At 33.6% G+C, this 14,036-nt stretch overlaps 1 protein-coding gene across 1 annotated transcript; it reads left to right on the forward strand.

Annotated features, from left to right (window-relative positions):
• The first annotated feature begins 4,712 nt into the window (after positions 1–4,712).
• Positions 4,713–7,932, forward strand: LOC127095367 (uncharacterized). Its single transcript, XM_051034071.1, has 4 exons — positions 4,713–4,722; positions 4,962–4,994; positions 5,044–5,157; positions 7,337–7,932. Exons 1-4 carry the CDS (start codon positions 4,713–4,715, stop codon positions 7,930–7,932), a joined length of 753 nt encoding a protein of 250 aa, XP_050890028.1.
• Positions 7,933–14,036: the final 6,104 nt, after the last annotated feature.

Here is a 14,036-nt window from a genome sequence, read left to right on the forward strand (position 1 = left end):
GTGTCACATTTTTGACATTGAATTGTTGCATTTTTGTTCATATATCATTTGAACCTTTCTGGATTTGATCTTTTGTATAATGATTGTTCATGACATTAGGAACTTGTATAAAAAATCTCCAAGCCATTGCATGCATTTCTGATTTGATGTGAATTTTCTAAGTTGGAAGTTCATTTTGTGCCCATTTTGTGATCATTGCATAGCATAAGCCATTTGAGATATTTGCTTTTTGATTTGATGCTGGTCCTTTTGAGGACATTTTGTGGATTGTTTGAATATGCATTGTGTAAAAGATTGGGTTCTGTTTTGGTCATTTGATTTGGTTTTGAATCTAGTCTTCGCACTAGTGTTTTGTGCATAAACTAACTGTGCTTTGTGTTTCAGGTTTGGACATTTAGCATTGATGGTTGATTTGTTCTCACTTTGTGAGATGCAAATGATTTGAGTTCTAACTTGTGTTTGTTTTGTAGGATCTTAAGTGATGTGCATGAGCTCATGAGTTCATTTGAATGCTTGGGCATTGTGCATTGAATTGAGTAATTGTGAATGGTTTCACTGTTTGTTTGTTGGTTTTCTGACTGATGTACTAATTGTTTAGTCTTTGTACAGGTACCTTAGTTGCTTTTTGCTCTTACTTGAGCTTTGGATTATGGTTGATACACCACTTAGGTAGTTATCTTCTTACTTCATGTAGTTTGGAAGTCCTGTCACCTTTTTGGCAGGCATTTTGCTGGCAAGTCCTCCTTCAGAGGCTCTGTTTGTGTTTGTTTACAATTGTGCCAAAGACCTCCAAGATGAGGCATGTGTTACTTGATAAGACCTCCAAGAGTTGAGGCAATTGACAGATAGAAGGGATTAGTAGCCAATCCCCCGTTATTCAGTGAGTCGTTCTTTATGCTCGCACTACGTGTTGATGCTTCTGAACATGTACCCAAGATCTTTGTCCAGTGTCTGTCAAGTGGAATAGGATCCCACTTTCTGGATCCCCACGCTTTCTTTGTCATGAGCTCACCCTGGCCAGGGTTAAGAGCATGAGGTCTCATCCTCATTTCCATTTTGATCAGCTTCACCCTAACTCTCAATGTTAGTGGTTAAGAGCTACAGATTACCCATTTCAGTTTGGCTTGTTTGTCGAGGTTGACATGACCCCTCTTGACTAAAGCCCACCCATTTGTTTGAGCTTCTTGTATGTATATAGTGTTTGATGATTGTTTACTTGTGAACTTTTGATGTGTGTGCTCTTGAACTAGGAGTTTTCCCTTTGAGCTTAATTTGAGAACATTATCATGTTCATCCATGTGGAAAATGCATTGAGGATCTCTTATGAGACTTGTGTGATTGCTTATGCTTTGTGCTTGCTTATTCCAAAGGATGAGAACCACTTGGATCATCTATATGATCTCAAGAGAGGAACTCCTAGTGTGGTTTCATTTCATATCCATCATCTTTTTGCTCTTTAGGACTTAGCCCCTTCTTCTTCATCTCTCCATTCTAACCCAAGCTAAAATCTTTTTGTGCAAACATTTAACCTTTGTTTTCAACATTAGAAACCTAAGCCTTATGCTTTTGATTTTCAAACTTTCTTTTAATAACACTCATTTTGAATTGAATCTTTAAGTCAACTTTGACCATTTTTGTATATACTTCTAATTGGTAAATGTAACCCATTCAAATTTCTTTTGTGGTTCCAATGTCCACTTTCTTAATCAAAATTTTTCATAACCTTTAGCTATTAGGTTTGAGTTATCTTTGTGGTAGATGTAATACTCACCTTTGTCCTTAGTGATGGACAATGAGCCTTCCATGCTTATTATAGGGTTAACCCCTCACTAGCATGTTGAAGCTATCCTCACATGGTGGACTTGTGGTTTTTCAGGTTGAATTTTCTCCCTTTGATAACAAAAGACCTTAAGGCTTTTGGACCAATCAATCCACTCATTTTTTTGAGATTTTTTACCCGAACTACGAGGTTTTGATCCTAATCTTTTTATAAGAGGGTACGTAGGCAATGGGTTCATCCATCCAAACACAAAATGTAAATAATTTGTATATTCTCTTCTCATTTCTTCAATCATGTTTGCATAAATAAAATGTTCACAAAACAATAACCTTTGCAACAAATGTGAAAAGGGCTCCCTAGGAGTACCTAGGATGTTTTGGGTGCCTAACACCTTCCCATTGCATAACCAACCCCCTTACCCAGATCTTTGTTTCTTTTACTAGTTTTGTTTGTAAAACTTTTAGATTTTTGTTCGCTTTCTAACCATTCCTTTGGATAAATAGAAGTGCGGTGGCGACTCGACTTTGTATGATTTACCTTGGATTTAGTCAATATCTCCAATGGTAACGAATACACCGCTACACAAGTCTGACATCTTGGAAGTCAAAATAGGCAGGAATCTTAGTTATCTTTGGAGAAGTATCCAGAGCAATATTTGGGTTACTAAAAAGAGGAAGTTATTGGAGTGTTGGTAATGGTAATTACATCAAAGTATGGAAAGACAATTGGGTTCATAGTTTATGTAGGTTTAAATTCCTAACATAAAATCCATTGGAAACAACGACTTTTAGAGTTGTGGACCTCATAGACAAGGAAAAAGGTTGTTGGAAGAGGGATATTAAAACTAATAACTTCATTCATATAGACCATGAGGAAATAACAAAAACTCATTTATATCACTTAGACAAGGAAAATTGGTTACGTTTGCATGGCAAGAAAGATAAATACTGTGTAAGAACTGGATATCATTGAATCAGAGAAGAATTTAGGAACAATGGAGTGGAAGGTTCTAACGAGATTTTTGATAAGGATCTTTGGAAGAAGATTTGGAGTCGTAAAGTGACTTATAGGAAACAAATATTAATGTGGAAAATCCTAAATAATTATTTACCTACTAAGGAAAATCTGAACAACAAAATGATCAATTGTGGTCCCTTTTGTCATAGATGTAACTCAAGTTTTAAGTTTATCCAACATAGTCTCAAGGACTGCTTTATTACTAAGCAAGTGTGGATCGTTAATGTTGAGGGTGACAATAATTGCGATTTTTTATTTGTTTCGACTTTGCTCGGTAAAGGAGAAGATGATCACACACTTATCCGCCATCAACTTATCCATAATATGAGGATCCATAAAGAATCATACACGTGACTTTACAGAAAGAAAGAAAACTATGATACAAATTATGAGTCTCTTGTTCCTTGCATTAGTGGACTGACACCAGAGGAACAAGGGATGCACTTCCCTAAAGATAGGTTTTTTCAAAAACTTTTTTTCCACTACGCACCATCCCACCTCAAAATCCAAATGATCGTATTATGTATATTTGGTGGACGTCTCATTCAGTGGAGTCGGTGACTCATTCAACAACAAAAGTCGAGACTTTGTCAGGCCGATTTATGGAAAGGATGCAAAAGTTCACCAAATTGAGCGACATTGAAAGAGAATCAAATGCACAAAAGTCAAAATGAGAATCACACATACTTATAGATTTAGTCAACGACAAATTTTTCGATTGGTTTTATTTTTTTTGTCGTCAATTAAATGTATGCAATTGTGTATTAATATTAATGAAGTGTAATATATACAATTTCAAATATTTTAATACATTTTGATGTTTGTCAAAAAAATTATCCATTTGTCAAACAGAACATACATGTTTTATTTTCTGTCTGGATCAGGAGAAGTTCCAGAGATGCATCTTCGGAATAAGAGAATAGGGTGGTACCGGAGATGTATCTCTGAAACTTATGTTGATACAAGATAGAATTTTTTAGGTCTATATTTGTCTACAACTACTATAAATATAGGCTCTTGTGTCATGTCTAATTCAAATAGAAAATGTCAGAAATGTCTCAAATGAAAAACATCTGGTATGTCGCAAATGTCTCTTTTTCTAGCGCAACACTCAGGCGAGAATTTGCAAAAGGTAGTGAGGCTAATAATAGAGAAGATCAAAACAAGCACCATCGTTTAATCAAGGATTTTCTATATCACCATAATCCTAACATAAAAAAGAATATTAACAATTGCAACAATCATAGGGGAAGTAAAAACAAGCAGGAAGAGATATCTTAATGCGAGTAATGTAAAGGCAGTGGACTTTAATGTTGTTGATGATTATCCTAATTGGTTTTAAATGTTGTTCAAATTATAGGTGCTTAACCATCAGTGACAAATCTTAGCATGAAACTTTTTGACAGCTTACAAGATTTTCCATTTTGGTTATTCTTTCTGTTGGTTAATCATTTGTTTTAGTTTTGTTGTAAAATTATAAGGTTGTGCCATTTTGGCTTTGCATCTGGTGTAAGCAATTAATATTTGTGGTACAATATTTATGTTTGAGAAATTGGAAAAATGTACAAGTTTATGTTTCAGAAATCCGCAAAAAAATATGGTTTTATATGTAACGATTTCTTATTTTTATTATAATAATTATTAATAATAAAAAACCAATTTTAATGTGATCCATAGTTTTGGGATTTTGGTTCTGAAAAGGGTATGATTTAGTTTGGTTTTAATGTAAATTGATATGACCATTTAATTGGGTGGTAGTGAGTTTTAATGACTTTAAATTTTTGATGGTAGAATCAAGCCTATAAATAGTCTTGGTCCCCAAAGCTTTCTCTCATCACAAAAGAAATACACCATCTATATTGAGAGAGCAAAAGCTTGGAAGAATCAAAGGCAGTGCACTCATAACACTGCAACAATGGCTAGAGGTAAAACCTCTAATTTTATTGATCTAGTTGTTCTTTTGTTATCAGGAACATAAGATCAATATATATATTAATTTAACATTTGGTATCAGAGCCTCTACTGCCTCTGCCTTATTTTCAAATGATTCTTCCATATTCGGTATTTTTTTATGATTTAATTTTGAGTTTTGAATTTTAGAACATTATGTTTCAAAACATATCAAAAGATTAAATAATTTACTTTCTATTTTTTTTTCTTCTAGAAACTTACGGCATGAACAGTAATCGCGTGAACAGTAATAAAAGTATTTTTCTGTTTTTGCTATGGCTTCGTATTGAACCCAGAAATACACCAAAGCTTTCTCTCATCACAAAAGAAATACACCATCTATATTGAGAGAGCAAGAGCTTGGAATAATCAAAGGCATTGCACTCACAACACTGCAATAATGGCTGGAGGTAAAACCTCTAATTCTATTGATCTAGTTGTTCTTTTGTTATCAGGAACATAGGATAAATATATATATATATTAATTTAACATTTGGTATCAGAGCCTCTACTGCCTCTGCCTTATTTTCAAATGATTCTTCCATATTCGGTATTTTTTTGTGATTTAATTTTGAGTTTAAAATTTTAGAATATTATGTTTCAAAACATATCAAAAGATTAAATAATTTACTTTCTAAAAAAAAAAAATCTGAAAACTTACGGCATGAACAGTAATCGCGGGAACAGTAATAAAATTATTTTTCTGTTTTTGCTATGGCTTCGTATTGAACCCATAAATACACCAAAGCTTTCTCTCATCACAAAAGAAATACACCATCTATATTGAGAGAGCAAGAGCTTGGAAGAATCAAAGACAGTGCACTCACAACCCTGCAACAATGACTAGAGGTAAAACCTCTAATTTTATTGATCTAGCTGTTCTTTTGTTATCAGGAACATAGGATAAATATATATATTAATTTAACATTTGGTATCAGAGCCTCTACTGTCTCTGCCTTATTTTCGAATGATTCTTCCATATTAATTTAACATTTGGTATCAGAGCCTCTACTGCCTCTGCCTTATTTTCGAATGATTCTTCCATATTCGGTATTTTTTTTGTGATTTAATTTTGAGTTTAGAATTTTAGAATATTATGTTTCAAAACATATCAAAAGATTAAATAATTTACTTTCTAAAAAAAATAAATCTGAAAACTTACGGCATGAACAATAATCGCGTGAACAGTAATAAAATTATTTTTCTGTTTTTGCTATGGCTTCGTATTGAACCCATAAATACACCAAAGCTTTCTCTCATCACAAAAGAAATACACCATCTATATTGAGAGAGCAAGAGCTTGGAAGAATCAAAGACAGTGCACTCACAACACTGCAACAATGACTGGAGGTAAAACCTAATTTTATTGATCTAATTGTTCTTTTGTTATCAGGAACATAGGATAAATATATATATATTAATTTAACATTTGGCATCAGAGCCTCTACTGTCTCTGCCTTATTTTCGAATGATTCTTCCATATTTGGTATTTTTTTGTGATTTAATTTTGAGTTTTGAATTTTAGAATATTATGTTTCAAAACATCTAATTTTATTGATCTAGTTGTTCTTTTGTTCCCAGGAACATAAGATCAAAATATATATTAATTTAACATTTGGTATCAGAGCCTCTACTGCCTCTGCCTTATTTTCGAATGATTCTTCCATATTCGGTATCTTTTTGTGATTTAATTTTGAGTTTTGAATTTTAGAATATTATGTTTCGAATATTATGTTTCAAAACATATCAAAAGATTAAATAATTTACTTTCTAAATTTTTTTCTAGAAACTTACGGCATGAACAGTAATCGCGTGAACAATATTAAAATTATTTTTCTATTTTTGCTATGGCTTCATATTGAACCCATGTCCTAATCCATGACATTCATGAATGTTACCACTGCGCTGCTTTGTTAAACATGTATTTTGATTTTGTTCATATCCATATAATTTTGTTTTTACTGATTATTATGTCTTATTATTTAATTTTTGAATTAAATTTGTGCATAAATTAAAATTGATTTATAATGTTATTATTTTGTTAAGCAATTGTATAAGAGATTTTATTTATTTATTTTTGTTCTCTCATATAATTGAGTTACTATATCCAGTGATTATTATAATTTTGATTAATTTGGATTAGCCACAACATCTTTAAATTAATTGAGATTATTTTTTTAAAGTTTTGAGATCACATAAATTATTAGACATAAAATTGTAATTAATTATACGTGGTATAATGAATTTTATCCTACAGGAATTTTTATTATATTTGTATGATTAATTAGGATAAAATGTCAAAATATTTTCATAACTTGCCCACAGGAATTATGAATTGGTACATAATTTGATAGTTTTATCAGAAAGTATTAATTTTGGATAGAAAAACAAAATTATATCATGCACGTAAAGTGTGAGGTTTGAAATATCTATCGCTAGTTTTTTAAAATCTTATTACATTAAAATTTAGCCCACAGGTAATTTTTATGTTGCAAGATTTATTTTATGGTATGCTTATATTGATAATACATATAATTTGGATACTATTTATGCCTTAAATTTTGACATCAATTTTGTTTATCTTTTTAGCTTCTCAACCTGCTAATTTTTCTAATATCCGATGTGATATTCCCGAGCTCAAAGGAGATAACTATAAGGTGTGGAAGGAAAGAATTCTCCTCCATCTAGGATGGATGGACATAGATTATGCTATTAGGAAAGACGAACCACTTGCAATTACAGATGAAAGTACTCCAATTGCAATTGCACTATATGAGCGGTGGGAGAGATCCAACCGGCTCAGTGTGATGTTCATTAAGACTAAGGTCACAGGTGAAATACGTGGTTCTGTCGATCAACATGAGAATGTCTGTGATTTGCTGAAAGTCATTGACGATCAATTCGTCACTTCTAAAAAGGCTTTGGCAAGCACATTAATTATGAAACTTTCCTCCTACCGACTCACTAGTGTGAAAGGTGTGCGTGGGCACATAATGAAAATGCGTGACATTTCAGCTCAACTTAAGGGACTTGAGGTTGATATGTCTGACTCCTTCATGGTGCACTATATTCTGAACTCTCTTCCGTTTGAGTATGGGCCTTTCAAGATCTCCTATAATACACATAAAGATAAATGGTCAATCAATGAATTAATGACCATGTGTGTTCGGGAAGAAGGCTTGTAATGGAACAGAGTGAGAATGCATTACTGACAAGCACTCGCGGGAAGAACAAAGCTTTCAAAATTGACAAGTCACAAGCCAATCAGAAAGGGAAATTCAAAATACCACCGCAAGGTGATATCAAGAAAGAAGCAAAGTGTTACTTCTGTAAAAAGGGAGGACACATGAAGAAGGAATGTCGTGGATTCAAAGAATTGCTTGAGAAGAAAGGTAATTTATTCTCATTTGTTTGTTATGAATCTAATATGACCGATGTTAATATTAACACCTGGTGGATTGATTCTGGATCAACAATCCATATAACAAATTCCTTACAGGGTATGCAAAACCTAAGGAAGCCAGTGGGAAGTGAGCAGACTGTCCTATCAAGAAGCAGGATGGGCTCACATGTGGAAGCTATTGGAACTTACAGTTTAATTTTGAACAATGGTTTTGTTTTGAAATTAGAAAGGACCTTTTATGTACCAAGTTTCTCACTAAACTTGATTTCAGTTTCTAGACTTGTACCTTTTGGATATTCCTTTAATTTTAAAGATACCTTGTTTGAATTATTTTATAATTCGAAATGTGTTGGGAATGGTATATTGTCTGATGGTCTTTATCGTATTAATTTACAAATCGAAACCATTTATAGTTCAATGCATGTTCAAACTGGCACTAAGCGGTGTAATATTAATGAGAATTCTTCTATGTTATGGCATCGGAGATTAGGACATAACCATAGAGAGGAATTGTTTCACCTCATGTAGAAAACCTTTATCATTGGTTGCAAGTAGTACGTCATCCACATACAAAATGAGAAAACAAATTTTACTCCCACTGACCTTCTGGTATATACATTGATCCATGGGGTTTTCAATAAACCCAAATGCAGATATCGTTTCATGGAATTTAAGATACCATTGACGAGAGACTTGTTTTAAACCATATATGAATCTCTTAAGCTTACAAACCAAATGCTCACCATTATTAGAAGAGAAACCTTCAGGTTGTTTCATATAAATCTCCTCCTCTAAATCACCATTAAGAAAGGTTGTTTTCACATCCTCTAAGCCTTCAGGTTGTTTCATATAAACCTCCTCCTCTTTCTTAATGCTCACCATCAAATGGATGTGAAAACAGCCTTTCTTAATGGTGATTTAGAGGAAGAGGTTTATATGAAACAACCTGAAGGTTTCTCTTCTAATAATGGTGAGCATTTGGTTTGCAAGCTTAAGAGATCCATATATGGTTTAAAACAAGCCTCTCGTCAATGGTATCTTAAATTCCATGAAACAATATCTTCATTTGGTTTTTTTGAAAACCCCATGGATCAATGTATATACCAGAAGGTCAGTGGGAGTAAAATTTGTTTTCTCATTTTGTATGTGGATGACATACTACTTGCAACCAATGATAAAGGTTTTCTACATGAGGTGAAACAATTCCTCTCTAAAAACTTTGATATGAAGGATATGGGTGAGGCATTTTATGTCATTGGCATTAAGATCCATAGAGATAGACTTCGAGGAATTTTGGGTCTATCACAAGAAACCTACATCAATAAAGTTTTAGAGAGATTTAGAATGAAAGATTGTTCACCAAGTGTTGCACCCATTGTCAAGGGCGATGAATTTAATTTGAATCAATGCCCTAAGAATGATTTTGAGCGGGAACAAATGAAGAACATTCCATATGCTTCTGTTGTTGGAAGTCTTATGTATGATTAAGTATGTGTCATACCCCAATTTTGTTCGGGCATTTTAATTTCTTTTATAAATTCGATTTTTAATTCCAGTTTGCATCATATGTATAGCATGACATGCATTTCATTATTAATAATATCTAAAATATCAGTCGGAATAAATTCTTGAAAATACAGACAATTTGGTTAAATCGTTCCTCAAGTACGTGCAAAATCAGCGGATAAAAAGTTTCAAAATTAAACTTGCAGACGCCAGTATTATTAATCTACGGTCCGCGTAGTTCAGCCTGGTGTGCTCGTTATATTTTTCGATGACTTTTTCAGCTGCATTTTAATCCGTTTGAGACTTTTAACCGGTGGAAATTTATTTCAAAAGTTAAAGAAACGTTGTATTTTTTCAATAAGTATATTTCGTACTGATCATTTTCATGCATCCGATTTAATTTTTCGAGCAAATTTTCACCCGACTTTTATTCTTTTTTAGTCGTTTTAATTTTGTTCTTTCGTCAAAATAGTCAGATTAAATAAATAGAATTTTCCATGTTATTATTTTAATTTTATCATGATTATTTTAAAAGTTGTGAATTTTATTCGATTCAATTGATTAAAATTATTTTAAATCGATTAAGTCATCTAAAAAAGGCATTATATGCATTTTGATTTATTTAAATAGTGTGTGTTTCTTGGTGTGCTTTGATTCAATCCAAACCATCGATTTAAATTAATCAGTGACCATTATTAGCAATCCACACTTATCCCATTTATCCAATCAAAATTAGGATTTAATTAATACTATTATTAAAGAAAATCTGAAAATAAATAAATAAATAAAAAATCTCTCTCCAATCCACACTCTCTCTCGCTGGCAAAAGTAAAAAAAGGATTTTATAGTTGGTGACAGCTAGCACACACATTACCTCCACCAACGTCTCTCTGCTCACAAAAGGACAAAAGAAAAAGGAATGAGAGGATTTTTTGACCCTCACCAATCGGAGGACACTCGCGGGCTGAATATAAAAAAAGAAAAAGAAAATAAAAAAGGGAACCCACCTACTCTCCAGGGACTCCCCTTGGCTGGAAAATGGAGAGGATAGAAAAATAAATATAAAACAGAGAAATAAAGGAAGCCTCTTCGTCTTTCCCTCACAACCACACGCCGGTCTTTCCCTCACAACCACACGCCGATACTCACTCTTCACAACCACACGTCGGTACTCACTCCTCCACCTCCGCCACACTAACACCTCACTTCGCTTCCGTCAAAACGACCTAATAACAACCCACATCGTCGGATTCAAACCACACACAGTCACCTTCCTCCTTCACCAACCGGCTGCCGCTTCTTCCATTTCCGTCCAATCTCACCGGCGAATGATACTGTCGTCGCGTCACCTCTTGCGCGTCTCTCTTCATTCACCACACCCCGACCGCCGCGAACAACCCACACTTCAAACCCTCCGTCACCGACGAATCCCCCACGAACTCTTCTTCACATTCACCTCTACCGCACTACAACCACATATCCGTCGTCATGTCGTTCATCCAATGACTTCACGATTGACATTCTGCCTCAGCAACACGAGTCAACAACAACGTCAGGACGACTTTTTACAACAATAACAACGGCTTGATATTGTAGTAAATGGTTAGCGACATGTTTGCTTGATAATATACTGCCTATTATGGCCATCATTTCGTTGTTTGATTTCAGGACAATTGCGTTAATACATGTTGATGATAGAGTGTTGTGTCTCTCCTTTCTCCTTTAAAATGTTTGGATAAAATCTGACTCATCTCATTGTTATGTTGCATGATTAAGCTATTGTATTTGAGTTTAAATATCAACCGCAACCGCCACCTATAACGTTTTCAAACTATAATTTTGTATTTAATATTAGCACTGAAAGGCCAAAAAATATTGTTTGAGGGTTGATGTTGTTTGTGCATATGTTGTTATTTAAACTCTTGGTATTGCTTATGTTTTAGTATTTAGTGCAAAGCCGTTTTTGTACGCCATTTCAAATCTTAGTACACATGAATGCGCAGTGACTATTGTTGCAGTCGAAATTTTTGTTCTCACTACCTTTGGCCACGTTTCGATACCATGCGGGATTCATGTGTGTTGTTGGTAGTGCACTTTCTGCAGCACAGGTAATAGGTGACCGTTTTTTTTTGTTATTAAGATTGAAAGGTCAAAAGTATTGTTTCCTCTCTTAGTAAATATTTTGGGATGTTTGAATAACATTGGTGTGAGGACAGCTTGCTATTGGGCCTAACATTCTTTTTCAAAGCCCATCCATACTTATCATTTATTTTTATGAGCTTTGTAAATATGATTGTCTTTGTTATAAATGAATTGTACAAGTAAATATTGATTTACTTTGATGCATTACATGTTAAAACATATTCTTTTCTATCTAATGGACTCGACAATTTCATGTCGTCATACCATCAAAGCTTCAATAAATTAATAGAATATTTTTCACCGCATTTGGATTTCGCCAATGACAATGGTCATGTTGTCATTTCGCACAAACCGGTTTGAGCACACCGATCCAATTAAATATATCAACATCACTTAATCCTTTCTCTTTAATTATAATAAATTAATTAATTAAATTTTGACCAATTAGTTAATTACTATTAATTAATTTTAATTAAGTTGATTATTTGATTTAATTAAATAATTTTGATAATTAATCTTAATTAATTTAGTTAATCAATTTAATCGAACTTTAATCAATTAATTTTGATAATTAAATGTTGATCGACTTCTTTCGTTCCATTTCATCATCAATACAAAACCATGATTAAACCACTGAAAAAATTACACAACTCTCGATTCAAAGTTGAGCCCATTTTCAAACACCTTTGTAAGTCGATCGCTTTTAAAGCATCGCCATCAACCTCACATAGCTTACTCTTGGGCTTTCTTACAACGAGACCTATTCGGTTATTAATTAATCGAGTAGATGATTGGTACACTAAAATAATCCAATTTATTCACAAATACAAATTTAAAACCCCGACCCAACATCGAGTATTTTTATTCAAATTAATTTAAAAATACCTAACTCCGATTAAACGCCTTTTTATTTAGAAATGAAAAGGGGGATGGTTTTGAGTTTTCAACTCCTCTCCTCGATTATTCGAATACGAGTTATTTTACTCGGTTAGTCAGATAATTGGCGTTTCTAACTCGCCTAAGCACAATCAAATTATTTTCATAAATGAAAAAGGGATGGTTTTAAGCCTTTAACTCCTCTCCCCGATTGTTTGAATACGAGTTTTCTTACTCGGTTAGTTAGACACTCGTCACTTCTTTGCAAACCTCTAACCAGCTTAAATCAAAATACTTTTATAATAAGCTAAATGAAAAGGGACACTACGCCAAAAACTGGAATAGACAGCGCACCTTAGAGGGCGCTTTATTACAAAAACGCACTCTAAAGTGAAGCAAAAAAATAAGGAGAATAGACAGCGCACTTTAGAGGGCGCTTTTGTAATAAAGCGCCCTCTAAGGTGAAGCGAAAAAATAAGGAGGAGATAGAGGGACAACAATACAGGGCGCTTTTTAGAAAGCGCCCTCTAAGGTTACCCTTAGAGGGCGCTTTTAAAAAAGCACTCTATAAGTCCATGTGCATTTCCAGTTTATAAAGCGCTTTTGGAAAGCCTTAGAGAGCGCTTTCATAAGCGCCCTCTTAGGCCCCATTTAGAGGACGCTTTTTTTCCACAAGCGCCCTCTAAGGTCCCCTTTAGTAAACATTAAAATTATAACATACTGCGCGTTTTGTTATTTCACTCTCTGTTATTTTCGTTCTTTTTCACGTTAGGGTTCTCACTGCTACGATTTTCCCTACTTCTAAGGCGTTCTCCTTCCACCTCTGTTAGATCTACGACGTTTCCTCTTTTTATTAATTCGTTGTTAGCTGTTCGATTTTGACACCATAGGTATTTTTCTAATCTTCATATTACTTGGTTTCTCTTCTGACGTTCGCTATTGTTCATTTTTGGTTTCATTTTTCTTGGTTCATACATTTATTGAGTATTCTCAACAATAATGATTGTGTTGCAATGCTAGCAATGGAGACTAGGCATTATGGGTTAAATTTCACCAACTGAACAATATTTACCAGACCATAATCTGAACAATATTTACATGTCATTTAGGTTCTTGCTACGATTTTAACTTTGTGGTTAGCAGACAAATCTGGTCGCCGGCTTTTACTTATTGTGAGTCTGAGCTTTTTCGATAATTTTTGCATTCACATTACTATTTGTTTGGAGGGTAATAAGAGATTAATCAAAATCTCCTATTGCAGGTTTCTTCATCTGCAATGGCTTTGAGTCTTTTGGTTGTTTCAATATCATTCTACTTGAAGGTAATAATAATTTTTTTGTTTGTTATATTTTTTGAACATTT

Source organism: Lathyrus oleraceus, chromosome 6 (assembly GCF_024323335.1).
Source record: "Lathyrus oleraceus cultivar Zhongwan6 chromosome 6, CAAS_Psat_ZW6_1.0, whole genome shotgun sequence".
Taxonomy (NCBI): domain Eukaryota; kingdom Viridiplantae; phylum Streptophyta; class Magnoliopsida; order Fabales; family Fabaceae; genus Lathyrus; species Lathyrus oleraceus.

Bases quoted from the DNA above. Each gene is read 5' to 3' on its own strand.
- LOC127095367 (XM_051034071.1), top strand. The intron at 4,995-5,043 runs GTAATAAAAGTA...TATTGAACCCAG, and splicing joins GAACAGTAATCGCGTGAACA to AAATACACCAAAGCTTTCTC. The intron at 5,158-7,336 runs GTAAAACCTCTA...TTATCTTTTTAG, and splicing joins CACTGCAATAATGGCTGGAG to CTTCTCAACCTGCTAATTTT.